Source organism: Pinus tabuliformis, chromosome 6 (assembly GCF_031772625.1).
Source record: "Pinus tabuliformis cultivar Carrire ecotype Pingquan chromosome 6, CPIR1, whole genome shotgun sequence".
Lineage (NCBI taxonomy): Eukaryota > Viridiplantae > Streptophyta > Pinopsida > Pinales > Pinaceae > Pinus > Pinus tabuliformis.
Genome location: NC_142292.1, coordinates 931,878,291 through 931,893,250, shown reverse-complemented (window position 1 = coordinate 931,893,250; position 14,960 = coordinate 931,878,291). Strand labels below are relative to the sequence as shown.

Here is a 14,960-nt window from a genome sequence, read left to right as displayed (position 1 = left end):
CCAATGTCCTCGGAAAAACCCAATGTGGGAAAATCGGTGCAGCTATCTGAGGGTTTTCTTATTAAGAAATTTCAGAGTACAATCTGGGTACCAAATCCGTCTTACCCAATGGAGAATTCCCTTGGCAGTAGTACCTCCCAGTCTAAGACAGATGTCCCAGCTGAAACCCCGGATAAACGCTCCAGCAGCGCCTCAGCTCCAATCTACCCCAGAAAACCCAATGTCAACCTCTCTAGACTGCATCAGCCTCTCTTTGCCAAGCGCTGGCCCTGCGTCACCCTGAATAGGCCTGCATCAACCTCAGAAGGCCGAGCATCAGCCTTCTGGCCATTTGCGTCAGCTGCGTTGACCTCTCTGAAGCATTGCGCAGCTATTCGCTGCCTTTGCGTGAGCCCTAGCTGCTACTGCGTCACTCTCTGGCTCATGCGCTGATCTCCCGGCACTATCTCTGCCTCCCTATCTCTCTGTACTCACTGCTCCTCAGCTGCGGCTCTGATCAATGATTCTATCTCTCTTAGCAAACCCCACTCTGGAGAATAGAATGACTGTCATCTGTTGTGCTCTTCAAGTGACCCTCAAGTCTCCTCTTATACTTTTCTCGTTGACATATCAACGGCCAAGATTAACTCCCTAATCAACGGCTAAGATTAGCTCTGGCTTGATCCATGTCTTTTGGACCATTCTAACAGAGTTTTATATTAATCCACATTAATATTTTAATTTCCCTAAGTTTAGACTTCGGGACTCCATTAAAAATATCAATTATTTTAATATTTCTCAAACTGTTTAGAATCTGCCCAAACACTTTCTAGATATTGGAGATCTCATGTGCCCCATCCTCTCCACCAAATTTCGTGGCTAGAGCACATTCGATGCTACCCCAAAATCATCATGTACACCGTTGTAATACATGTCTCTGCCCAAAAAAACTTGGGCATGCCCTAATCATATAGCATAGCCTTTGCCGCCCCAACAATACTCATGTTTTTTCTGCTCCGCTACTCCATTCTATTGTGGATTGTATGGAGATGTCTACTCCCTCCTGATGCTCTCCTTCACACAAAAATTAGTGAAGTCCGTATCTTTGTACTCTCCTCCGTTATTTGTACGAAGCACCTTGATCTTCTTCCCTGTCAAGTTTTTTGCTAGAGCCTTGAACTCTTGGAAACGACTGAAGACCTCATCCTTGGTCTTCAAAAAGTAGATCTAGGTCTTCTTGGAGTAGTCATCGATGAAGGTGACAAGGTACTCGTACACTTTGAGAGCTCTGGTGGACATTGGGCGGAAAATGTCTAAGTGTACAAGTTGTAACACACCATCTGATCTGATGTCACTTCTTGGAAATGTTTCCTTAGCATATTTCCCTAGTATGCACCCCCTGCAATCATCATTGTGTTCTGTGCTCAATTCCGAAACACCCTTCACTGTCTCCTTGAGCATCCTTAGTGCTCCATAGTGTAAATGTCCCATTTTCTTATGCCACAATTCATTCAAGTCCCCCTCACTGCTACTAATGGTGTTGACTAGTGTCTTTGGAGAATCAAGCTCCAACTTATATAACATGTTGCTTCGAACCCCAATTTGCTTCACCTTCTTCTAGTTCTAGTGTTTGATGAACACCTTCTTCCCTACAAAGTGGACATCATATCCCTTGCCTTGTAGTTTTGAAACTGAAAAGAGGTTCATACCGAAGCCTAACACATGCAACACATTTGTAACACTGGTGCTTGCTCCTGACTCCTTGAATCTCGATGGTACCTCTCCAAACTGGAGTACATTTAGTTTTGTTTCCCATTTGAATCTGGAGATCCATCTCGTCCTCCCTATAGTGTTAGTAGTAGTCTCTAACTTCTGTCATGTTTGCTGATGCTCCACTGTCTATGTTATAGAGAATTTGAATCTCTAAAATAAATATTTTTATTATATTATTAGATAAATTGAATGATGTCTTTACAATTGACAACTCCCGACTTAAATATAGCTTGGTGCCTTTACTTGAGGGGTCGTGATATTTTAATCGTGACCCTTCTTCCTAAATTAATCATAATTACACATAACATGTTTTGCATAGCATAATTATACATAATTTTTATACATAACATTGCCTTCCTCTCACGAAATGCTTTGTCCTCAAAGCATAGGTAATGAGGGATGTTGTTGACGAAAATATTTTGTTTCCCAAGAAGCATCTTCTTTCAGTAGGCTCTTCCACTTGATGAGATATTTTTTAATTACTTGAGAATGTAATTGCTTTTCTCTTGTGGCAATTATAGCTTCCAGTTCTACTACAACTTCTCCTTCATTATTCAATGTAGGAAGTGTTGTTTGTGTTGTTTGATGTTTTCCCAACATCTTTTTTAAACAGGAAACACAGAAAACTTTGTGGATGCGAATTGACTAATTTTCTTGACGATTTGAAATGGTCATAGAACTTAGGAGCTAGCTTGTTTTTTCCTCCTTGTTTTAATGATAGTTGTTTGTAAGGTTGGAGTTTGTCGTATACCCAATCTCCTTCGCTAAATTCCTTTTTTGATTCGTGTTGGTCAACTTGTTTCATATGGTTTCTTGCAATATTGAGATTCTCCTTTAGTTTTTGAAAGACTTTTTGGTTCTCCTCTAGTTGATCTTTTACTTTTGGAACTTTAATATCATTTATTGCTAATTCCTTCAATTTTGGAGGCTCATAACCACAGAGAGCTTGAAATGGTGTCATTTTTGCTTAAATGTGATAAGTAGAATTGTACCGCCATTCTGCAAATATAACCAATCAAATCATTTGTTTTGCTTTTCTATTACAAAACAACGAAGGTATGCTTCCAAACATTTATTAACAATCTCTGTTTGCCCATATGTCTGGGGGTGGTATGTTGAGCTCATGTTAAGGGTTGTCCCATTTGCTTGAAGTTCTCCATCCAAAAAGTTCCCTTAAAGTTGGCATCTCAATGACTAACAATGATTTTTGGAAACCCATGCAATTTGTAAATATTTTTGGAAATGTGAAAATTCGGAATCCCCGAATCACTATTGCAGCAACTCATTATATTTCTCCTATTGAATCAAGTTATTTACAGTATTATACGGTAAACATCGAAATAAATACAACTATAGCCTTCACAACTTAAATAATATGTAGAAACAAGAACTGAGCAAGAAAGAAATAGCACACACAAGTGACACCGTTGTTTTTGGACATATGTCCCCAAAAAAATCCAATGTGGGAAAACCTGTGCAGCAGTTGAGGGTTTGAATTATTATGCAGTAATCTTTTAGTACAATTCTTTGGATGCCCAAACTGGCAATCCTATATAGAGATCTAACTGGACAAAAAGATAGTGAGATAATCTCACCCTGTCACTGGGAAATCCGACATTGATCTGCGTTGGAGATGAACCTTTGCATTGTCTCTATGCAGTACTGCGTCACACCCACACAATTATCGCATCACTGTTGCTAAGATTGTGCTACACCTCCTCTCAATCCTCTGTTCGCTAGAAAATTCAACCCTTTGGCCTCACACCCCAACTCCGTCACTAGATCCCGACTGTTCCCTAGCAGAAATACGAACTCCCTCTGAAGCTCTGTGTTACCACAGCGTAGCTCTACGCTGCCTCTGCATGGCCCAGCGCTGCCTCTCCAGACTACTCTCTGCCCTCTCTACCTGGCACTCTCTGAATCAGGAAAACTTCCTCTGGAAAATTATTCCTACCCCTCACTGCAGGAAATCTCCTCGATCACCTTCTTTGGCAACTGTTATGTTGCTCTCTTGAGAAAATTGATCTTTGATCTCTCACCCGATGTATTTTCCAAATGCCCATCAGGCCTCTTCTTATAATACTCTTGTTGATCAATCAACGGCCCAGATTAGATTCTAATCAATGGCTCAGATCATTTTGGCTTGATCCTTGTCTTCTTCTAGAAATTTCACCCCCAATTTAATTAATACCCTTTAATTATTTTAATTTCCTAAGTTTAGACTTAGGCATTGATTAAAAATAATTAATTATTTAATAAAATTGTCTTCGGGTGGAATTTCCAAAACGATTTCTGGGTATTTTGAAGTACATGTGTCCTAGCCTCCCTGCGAATTTTGAGGCTTAGAGCACATCCGATGCTACCATAAATCAACAGGAAACCCATGCAAAGTCGAGCTAGAGAGGCAAGCTATCTGAGCGAAGTCATTTTCCAATTTGGAAGAGAAATCCATATCATTGTGATATGTAAATCTTTCTTCGGCCATATTAGGATAATCTAAGTACTCAAATACATTGGAGAATTTATTTGGGTATGAATCTTCGTGTGCTTTCTTTTCCTTGCCCTGTGTTGATCTACTACTGTAAAACCATCATGTTGCAAATCTCTGAGCTAGATTTGCTCTGTGAATCCTTGATCTACTCACCAGAAACACTTTCCGACACCCTCATTGCCTATTGCTGCAATTGATACAAATTGATTTTTCCTCCCGATCACTTCCTTGGATTGGAAATCAAATTTCTGCCTCTACAATTCACACTACCTGTTTAAGCCTACATAGATCTTGTTCTTTGTGCTTCATATCTCCCTTTGAACTACACAACCCTCGCTTCCTTCACTCTAGAGCCTCTCTGATTCGATATTTGCTCTGATACCATCTGAAATTTCCACGATTGCAATAAACTAGAAATTTATCTCCTAACTTGTGCAATTTTTTTGTCTTTTGTTAATTACTTTACGGCAAATAACGATAAATTCATTATTGCAATCTTCATTAATAAAAACACTGCGGAATATAAAATACGAAACTGAGAAAATTTTCTCACACACACAATAAAATTGACATCGTTATTTTTGGACAATTGTCCCTGAAAAAACCCCAAAGGGAAAACCAGTGCAGCAGATGAGGGTTTTATATTATTATTCAACAATTTGAGAGAAATTACAACTAGTTTCCTTTCACTGGCAAACCTCCGACAAATATTGATCTCTACTGGAAAAATATACTGGAGACTATTTATCTCCCTCTACAACTAGATCCTGCCTCTCTCTCAGCAACTCGCACTTCCTAGCTATTCGCACTGTTTAGCTGGAAATGCACACTGTTGCCTTCAAAAATTCGTTCAGACTCTGGAACCTCCTCCCACAAGTCGTCCTACCTCCTAGACTACTCTAAGCCCACTCTCTCTGCCTCCGGGTGATAGATTCAACCTCTAGCTCACTAAACAAGCTCCTCTGCCACTCACATTGTCAACTGGCAACTCGCATTAGCTGAATACAACCTCCTCTTCCTATCTCCCAGACACTGGAAAATGCTAAGGAAAATCTCCTCCAGAATCCTGCTCCCAAATCTTTGTTGAGCCCCTACTATTGGTGCTTCCCTAGCTTCAACTGTGCCCTTGCTAAACACTGCAACTGGGTAAGTTGAACTGCTTTGCTCACAAGTAATGTCTTCTCCAAACGCTTCGACTTGCGCTTATAATTTCTCGTTGAAGTCTCAACAGCCACAATCACATCTCAACCGATGGCTAAGATCATCTTGACTCCGTCAATTAGCTTTTCTGGAAGTCTCTAGAGCAAAATCGAACTTCCTCAATTAATTCACTTTAATTAACTAGTTTTCCTAAGTTAGGAAATATTTAATTATTGACTAATTAATTTAATTTAGGTGTCAAAGTCTTCTCTTGCGAAACCTTTTTTGGGTTTTGGAGATCTCGTATTCCTTAACCTCCGAGACATCATAGAGACTAGAACAATTGTTCGATGCTACCAAAAACTAACATCACATTAATAAGACTTGAGAGATTTGACAACATTTACCATCATTACTTCCAATTTACACTCCATTTCCATTCACCTTGTGTCCAAATGAAAATTAGGTAAGCATGCCTTGTGCATCTCCTCTTCCACATCGAACTTTAGGATCTCCTCATCATTTGGGGGCATGTTTATCTACTCCTTTGCTACATGACCAAGGAATATTCTACCATCTACTTTTAATGTTATCTTTTCCACTGCAAGCTTGGAACACCAAAGTGATGATTTCCATTTTATTTGTTTGGCTCGAGAGTTTAACTCCTCCATATGGCTTTAGAAAATTTTAGGACACAGTCCTACACTACATATCCGTAGGAGTGAGTAGGAGTGACAATGAGAACAAAAATGGGCACCCTTATATAATCCAAAGACTAGCAATACTTATATTTACTAATTTTCAACTCAATAAATATTGAAATCCCTTCCCCCAAGTCTAAGTTAACCAAGATTCTTTCCATAGTTTTAGTATTTGTTTTTGGTAAAGCTATCATCTCGGTTGATGAATGTCCTCAAATAGTCCCCTATCTTATTCAAAATCGTAGGGGATCATGACACTAATGGAAAACTTGGAAATTTGACCTCGATGGGTTTCTTTTGTCTCAATTCCCTCTAAGGATTGAAGCACAATGACCAATGCTTCATAGTCAAAATCGTCGATCCCTAGTACCATCAATTTTGAGCTATCAATTCATGATCTCCTTCTGATCTAAAGGAGAAAGCTACCCATCCACGAACAAGCCAAAGAATCCTTGGGGTATAGCCAAGGATTGGCCCCAAACCCTTTTTGATATACAAGCCCACTTATTTTTCCAAGCATTTCCTGCCATGAAATTTCCCAGTGAGAATAGTTTTCTCCATCTCCATCACTTAATCAAGTAGAGTGTTCTCATAAAGCTAGATTTGATCTTCTCTCCTGAAACCTCACATACTCTTCCTTTTCTTTTAAGTTGGATCCTTACCCGAGGTTGATCTTGAAACCCTTACACCAAATCTTATACCCTCAAGTTTCCAACCTACAAACCCTCATTTGGCCTTATGCTAAGGGTTTGCAGGTTTTGTGAAGTCTCCTATGCTCCAGTTTTCAAAAAAGACAAAATCTTCATCCAAACAATGACTATTTGTAAGAATTTTTCTCGGGAGTCTTAGAAGAATTGGGAGTGATGTGTACTTCTTCCATATTACATCATCCAATTTGCATGAATCCATTATGTCCCTGCTGACTTCCAAAAGGACTTCAATTTATGTACTGCAAGGGTTAAAAGTATTGATAGTCTTGTTAGATTCCTTAAAGAACTCTCAATTTTCAAAGCATCAACCTCTGCACCAATCCACTAAGTTAGGACCACCTTTGGTCAATCTGAGCAACTAGTCTACTTCCTAGTCAACAACCACTTTAGTCAACTCCCAATTTGGTTTTTGACTACCAATGGATTGTCTCCAAAATATCCAGATGTGTGGTGAACCTAATGTTTCAACAAAGGTCACGGTTTTCCTTTTTAGTTTGCTTTTGTGGAGGGTTTCCACTTTAGTCAACTCCCAATTTGGTTTTTGACTACCAATGGATTGTCTCCAAAATATCCAGATGTGTGGTGAACCTAATGTTTCAACAAAGGTCACGGTTTTCCTTTTTAGTTTGCTTTTGTGGAGGGTTTATTTGGAATCCCCGCCTTGTGGAAGACACTATGGCCAGTTGTAGAGCCACTTTGACCTAGCCAAGCTGGTGCAATGTACAATCAGTTGACTGAGGCTCGACTTCTATGGAATTCGCATAGATTCGTCTACAATTATTCTTCTAATCTTTGAACCTTTTGGTACAATGAATTGGTGCCTTGGATTAGTGAAGGACAGCTTACTTCCTCTTTCACAATAGAAACTCTTGGAACTGAGTGAAGCTCTAACAGAAATTGTTAAGGACCTGCAAGAAATATAATTTCACAAGAGACTCTAGACAAATATATTGTAATATATGATTGATAATTGCTAATATATGATGATTTACAATGTAAATGTCTTTGTATAAATGCAAATTGAGGGATGAGTTGGTCACGAAAAAACCTATTTATTATTTTTAATTATACATCACGATAATTTATATACATAATATGCCCTAGGTTTATTTCATTTGTTGCATTTAGCCGTTCATGTGCTTCTATTTGTGAACAAAACTAATTTTACACTTCAATCTTAAATCAAAAGGAATAAATTGGCCGATTTTCAGCTTATAATCTCTCAAAATGTATTCAACTATTGTAAATTGTCGTAGCGTGAATTTCCCTTTTACCGTGATCTTTTCTGGTTTGCTTTAAAGTAATAAACTCGCTGCGTATAGGTTTTTTTGTAGCTCAATTTCAGGACTATAATTGATAGGATATTTAAATCTTGGCTTTGATAACTATCATGTGGGTGCAGGATTATGTTAACAATTGGCGAGAGACAGTACTTATACTTACTTCCATTCTATTTATTTCAGGGGCCATATGGCTTATAGGTATGGGTTAGTCCTTTACGGCATTTTTATTTACCTGTCTCTGCTTAGCAATATCTTCCTTTCTGCCCCTTAACGAATATATAATAGCAGTCAAGTTTTGCAAAATACCAGAGTTCTGTTCCCCCATAACGGTCTGAAATGCAAATTTCACCTATTAATTATTTCTCTATTGAACGGATCAGTTTCCTTTTGAAGATATCTTTCATTTATGCACATGTTCTTTGGGGTGTTCTTCCCAGTACCTGTTCCTTATTGAACCTATGGATAAGGTTCCTTTAACAAAATTGTGGAAAATGTGGTAGTATGCAAAGCTTCGCAAGAGGGCATATTTCTATATTAAAATTTACCGTCATTCAAAGATACAGTAATGGTACTTGTACTGGCAAGATGCAACTTCTATGTTTCATCAAAATCCAATGCGTAGATGCTTCAGTATTGCGTTATCAATGTTCAACACGGGTAGCTTTGTACATACATACTTGAAACCCTGTTCATGCAATATGCTGTTACTGATTTTTATAATTGTGTACTTTACACAATAGAATCAAATTTATGCAAAGTCAAATAGATGTTCAGTTGAATGAACGTCTCTTTAAAAAATTTAGTGGCTTGAACCAAAATGGCTTTTGAAAGGTTTCTTGTAAATACCATAATAAAATCATATAATCCTCAGATGAAAAGTAGCTTCTCTTTCCACTTCAGAGCAGTCTTTGTGCTCTAGATGAAACACAGCAGGAAACAGACAACAAAGAAACATGGTTGCCATTTACCTTCACCGCTGACAACTTTTTCATGTTTTATGTAACTACAATAGTTGTATCATGGTGGCCTGAGGTAATTTTTTATGAATAAAATGTTTTTTTGTCAGACAAACATTACTATTTATTAGTTTTTGTAGCATCAGACAAGTGTTCTAGTCTCGACTTTGGTTAGAGAAGCTAAGGAACACAAGATCTCTAGAACCCCAAAAACATTTTAGGAGAAAACACCTAGAGATGGCTCAATTAAGTTAATTGATCAATAATTATATATTTCCTGAGTCTAGCTTAGGAAAAGTGATTAATTAACAACATTTAATTAAGAAAGGTGAGATTTCTCTAGAAACTCACATGGATTGAGTTGGAGATGATCTTAGTTGTTGATGGGAATCTAATCATGGTCATTAGTTCACCAGCGAGAAATTATAAGAGCAACTCAACGGGGATGGAGAAGACACACCAGACACTCTAGTAGTGTGAGTTCCTTCGCAGATCGAGCTACCCAGTTGTAGAGATCGAGCAAGGAAGAGAAGTTTGAGCCAGAAGGAAGGCAAAGGTGAGATTGAGGGAGCAGCAGAGTCATTTCCAGCAGAGGTTCTTAGTAGCAGGAGCTAGGAGGTCGAATTATTTCTACAGAGAGGCCTACCAGCCAATGCGAGTAGCGAGAAACCCCAGTTCAAAGTGCTGGAAAATGATTGTTTCAGTTGCAGGAAGATGGGAGATTACCTAGAAGGCAAAAACAGTCACTTCTAGGGCCAGAGGGAAGCAGTACAACTCATCTAGAGCCAACTAACAAGCAATATGAATTATCTGGGCCAAGTAGTGTGCATTTCTGACTAGTGCGAGTTGTGGGGAGGAAGTGCAAGCAGGGCCAGAGGGGCCGAGTTTGGTTGCAGAAGGGAGAAATTTTCTCCAATTAATTTTGGCAGTATATCTTGCAAAGGATTGTCAGTTTGGCATCTAGATTTGTACTCATAATCTTTGTTGCTACATAATAATAATAAAACCCTCATCTATTGCACTAGTTTTCCCATAGTGGGTTTTTCCGGGGACATTTGTCCAAAAATAACGATGTCATTTTTATTGTGTGTGTGTGCTCTATTTTCTCAGTACCAACATTTTATTTTTCGCATCATTTTAATGGTGAAAATTGTAGTTGTGATTTTGTTTGTTGTTTGTCGAAGCAAATAAACTGCACTTAATATTAATCAGTTAGAAGAATAATTTCTAGTTGTTTCAATAGAATGGAAAATTTCACATGGTATCGGAGTTGTGTTGAAGACAGATTAGTAGCTCAGAAGTGAGGAGGAAATTTGTGCAGGTTCAGAGGGAGTTCTGTAGCACAATTTATGCTTTTATGTTGAGGGTCAGTCAGGTAGTTCGAATTGTTGGGCAGAGGGTTTGATTTTCAGTGGCAAGTGGCAGAAAAAGTTCGAACAACCCAGTATCAGTTCCAACAAGCTTTGGTATTGCTGAGAAGCAGTTTCAGTGAGCAGATTAGTGAGTTCGTTGAGCAGATTTGGGCACAGTAGGTTTGCAGCTAGACCAACACTAGCAGATTAGTTTTGGGTGGAAGAGAAAAACACACATAGATGAATTTCTCAGAGGGTTTCCAGATCCAGCTGGTAGGAGGAAATCTGTGACTTCTAGTTGCAGAAGGTCATAGCAAATTTTCCAGTTGGATAGTGTGAGCTTTAGGAGCAGCAAATCGTGTGCAAGATTTCAGAGGACTTCTGGAAGGTTGAATGAGTTGCCCAATTGAGGTAGCAGGCAAAGTGAATACTAGAGAAGGGACTTCCGGTGGCAAGCAGTAGCAAATATGCGCATTTCCAGAGGGAGTGCAAGTAGTAGAGAGAGGCTGAGTAGGAAAGGGAGAAAATTCTTGTTTATTTCCCAGTTTCTGAGTTTCACAAATTTTGCAGCTTTCTATAAATGGTCATACAAGATTGCTAGAGTAATCCATGCAAGTTAGCCAGAACGCAGGTTTGGGCAATAGATCAACTTCCAGTTCCCAGAGACAGGTGTTGGTGGAAGTGCAAGTTGTCGAGTGCGAGTTGCAAAGTGAAGAAAGATCCCAGATAAGAACCGAGCTCAAAAGGAGATAGTGAGGCACCAGATCCAGGTGGAGGAGGAGCTTGATACCTTAGTTTGTCAAGTTGGGTAGGTTCAGTTGTCGCAACATGACGATCTCCTTTGCTACGGAGTCCCATAGTATCATAGTAGCAGGTTTAGTGTTGGCAGGCGCAATCAGTCATTCAGAAGACAGTTGCAGAGCTAGTTCAGTTAGTACTCGAGATACAGTTGTAGAGCTAGTTGTAGTGACACGGGTAGGGTGAATTGCCCAATTGCGGGATGAAGGTGCAATTCCAACCAAAAGATTCCCAGTGCAGAACTATGCAATCCAGTTTCTAGTGCAGGAGGACAATGCGAGTTGTCAGGAGGGAGCAGAGAGATTTCCCATAGGGAGATCGAGATTTAGAGGGAGTCTAGCTTTAGAGGGAGAAACCCTATGGAAGTTAGTGGTTAAGGATCTAGGGAGATCAAACTCGTTATTGCAGTAGCTGCAACAGCAGTGCAGAGATAGCAGCAGACTAGTAGCAGTGACAATATGAGTAGATTAGAGTTCAAAGTTGCATAGATTTGGGCAGGATCCATGGAGGATAGCATCAGAAAGATGTTTCCTCACGGATCATTTCCCTTTGCTACTGGGGGCCCCTAGTGTTTAGTAGCAGGAGGATCAAGATGTCAACATGGCACTGTCAGATCTTCAGGGACAGTTGCAGAACTAGTTGTAGTCAGATGTTGAGGGGTGCAAAACCAGTCAAGGCGCAGATAGTTACTCAATAGACAGTGCAGAGGCTAGTTGTAGTCAAAGACTCAGGAGATAGTTACAGCGCAGTGCAGTGTTGGTAGCAGTACAGGTGGTACAATGCAGTGTCAGCAATAGCGCAGATGCAGGATTGGTTCAGCTCATAGTAGTAGATGAATCAGAGTTGCGCAATGGCATGGTGGACAGTGCAGAGTGTCACAGTTGTCAGACATCGGCAGTGTGTATGGAAGATGTTATGGAGACAGAGTGAGAGAGCACCTTCGTCGCTAAGAGGGATTGTTAGTATTTGTAGCACCGAACAGGTGTTCTAGTCTCAACATTGGTTAGAAAGGCTAAGGAACACAAGATCTCGAGAACCCAAAAAAAGTTTCAGGAGAAAACACCTAGAGATGGCTCAATTAAGTTCATTGATCAAAATATTTCCTAAGACTAACTTAGGAAAAGTGATTAATTAACAACAATTAATTGAGAAAGGTGAGATTTCTCTAGAAACTCACATGGATCGAGTTGGAGATGATCTTAGTTGTTGATGGGGATCTAATCATGGTCCTTGGTTCACCAACGAGACATTATAAGAGCAACTCGATGGGGATAGAGAAGATACACCAGACACTCTAGTAGTGTGAGTTCCTTAGCAAATCGAGCTACCCAATTGCAGAGATCGAGCAAGGGAGAGAAGTTCGAGCCAGAAGGAAGGCAAGAGTGAGATTGAGGGAGCAGTAGAATCATTTCCAACAGAGGTTCTCAATAGCAGTAGTTGGGAGGCCGAATTATTATTGCAAATAGGCCTACTAGCTAGTGCGAGTAGCCAGAAACCCTAGTTTGAAGTGTCGAAAAGTGATCGTTTCAGTTGCAGGAGGCCGAGAGATCACTTGGAAGGCAGAGCGAGTCACTTCCAGGGCTAGAGGGAGGCAAGACGGCTCATCCAGAGCCTGTTAGCAGGCAATGTGAATTATCTGGGCCAAGCAGTGTGCATTTTTGGCCAGTGTGAGTTGTCGGAAGTGCGAGCAGGGCCAAAGCGGCCGAGTTTGGTTGCAGAAGGGAGGAATTTCCTCCAAATAATTTTGGTGGTATATCTTGTAGAGGATTGCCAGTTTGGCATCCAGATTTGTACTTAGAATTTTTGTTGCTACATAATAATAATAAAACCCTCATCTGAACCAGTTTTCCAACATTGAGTTTTTCCAAGTACATTTGTCCAAAAATAATGGTGTCATTTTTATTGTGTGTGTGCTTTATTTTCTCAGTTCCAACATTTTATTTTCCGTAGCGTTTTTATGGTGAAAATTACAATTGTGATTTTATTTGTTGTTTGTCGTAGCACCTAAACTGCACTTAATAGTAATCAGTTGGAAAAATAATTTCTAATTGCTGCAATAGAATTGAAAATTTCACACTATTTTCTGAGCCTTAAAATTAAAATAATCATAACAAGGTCACCGAATCCTTAGAAGGAAATTAGCTTTTTTCTTTTTCTATTTCAAGGTAGTTTGTGCACTCTTGACAAAACACAGCAGGAAACAGTAACAAATAATTTCGGTATTTGAATTCATATACAGGAACGTAGAATTCGTATCATTTTCAAAACAATTTCTGATGCTGTCCTACCCCTCGCCCCACAAAACTTGTGATAAGATTTCTAGTAAAACTTCTATTTATGCGAACATTTCTACCTTGGCTAGAAATATTAGTCTTGCTCTGGTGGATACCTATGTGGACTTACTTTCATTATTTTATATCCTTGGTTGTTTTTCCATTTTCCTGCAACAATCTTTATAAAGAGTTAAACCTCACCTCTGTGTGTATTTTCTCTGAATATATATTCCTTTGCAAGGCAATCAAATTCTCTAAATGTTTTCAGAAAGCGATGAGGTTTGGGTTTTAAGGAGTGGTGGTTAAACTTAGAGTATCTAGTGAGCATTTAAGAGTTGTGTGTTTTATCATGTGATTCTTTGAAGTATCCATGTAAATGAGGTTACCTTCCTTTCTTCCATTCTGTTCTCAAAGCTTCTCTCTTACCACGTAAATAACTTTACTAGAGTACACCATTTTGCTTCTGCATCTAATCATTGGTTTATTACTTCAGAGAAAGTATCAAAACTGTCTTATTTTTTGTCTCATGCACCAGTGAATTTGGATTGACCTTCTATTTCTTGTATTCAATATTCAAGCTCTTTAACTGAAATAAAATATTTTGCTAGAATAGTTTCCCAATATTATTTTTGTGATGGCATCCAATCAAATTGTGATGCTGTTTAGTCAGATAGTGAATTATAACCTCTGTACCTTGTTTTGCTAGGAGTATTTATTCACAGTGTAGACAAGTCAGGGAATGATAAGACAGAAACAGAAACGAGTTTGCATGGCTCTCATCAAACTCCATTGCTGGATGCTGATGTCCTGGTATGACTGAATCAACTACAAGAAAATAAGAAATCCAAGCAGAAAATGGAAATATATCTGCAAATATGTATATAGATGTTCCTTGTTAACTGAATTTCCTATTGGTATTTCCCACATTCAAATTGTATCTATTGCTGGGACTTTGTTGTAATCAGAGGAAGGTTTCTCTGGAAATGTCTTAGTGACTTTCGCTATGGGAAATCTTGTTTGTTTCATCTTGTATACAAGTAGTTGTTATTCAATCTGAAATGACCAGTGTTTGCATCATTCTTTTGTTTGATGTTTCAACACTATATTTTTTCTTTAAGTAAATTTGGATTCAACTGGTTCCTTTCAATGTTCCAGCCTTGTATCTTTCATATACCAAAATATTGATGTTCATTATACAAAAGCAATTTAAATGGGTTTGTGATCTATAATCTTTTTGTCATCATAATACTGTAAGTAGTTCCCGTTTACTTTTCTTTTTCTTGAATTCATTTGAATTGAATATAAATGCAGCAATAGTCATTTGTAATTCTGTTTCAGTTTTAATGATCCATGTTAGAACAGTGTAATTTTTGGTTCACAATCATACACTATAAATGTGACCTTTTGGATAATATTCACTTAAACACAGATAAACCTCATCATGCGCTATAAGCTGAAATCTTGTTTGTTTCAGCTTGTATACAAGTAGTTATTCAATCTGAAA

The 14,960-nt window shown here is 38.8% G+C and overlaps 1 protein-coding gene across 1 annotated transcript in view; it reads left to right on the top strand.

Moving 5' to 3' along the window:
* Positions 1-14,559, top strand: part of LOC149261986 (putative sphingolipid transporter spinster homolog 2) — a 58,591-nt gene extending 44,032 nt beyond the window's left edge. The window contains exons 2-3 of the mRNA XM_089382900.1: positions 8,197-8,275; positions 14,163-14,559. Of these exons, the coding sequence (XP_089239026.1) occupies positions 8,197-8,275; positions 14,163-14,272 (189 nt within the window). The 3' untranslated portion in view covers positions 14,273-14,559. The remainder of the gene's footprint in view (positions 1-8,196; positions 8,276-14,162) is intronic.
* The last annotated feature ends 401 nt before the right edge of the window (positions 14,560-14,960 follow it).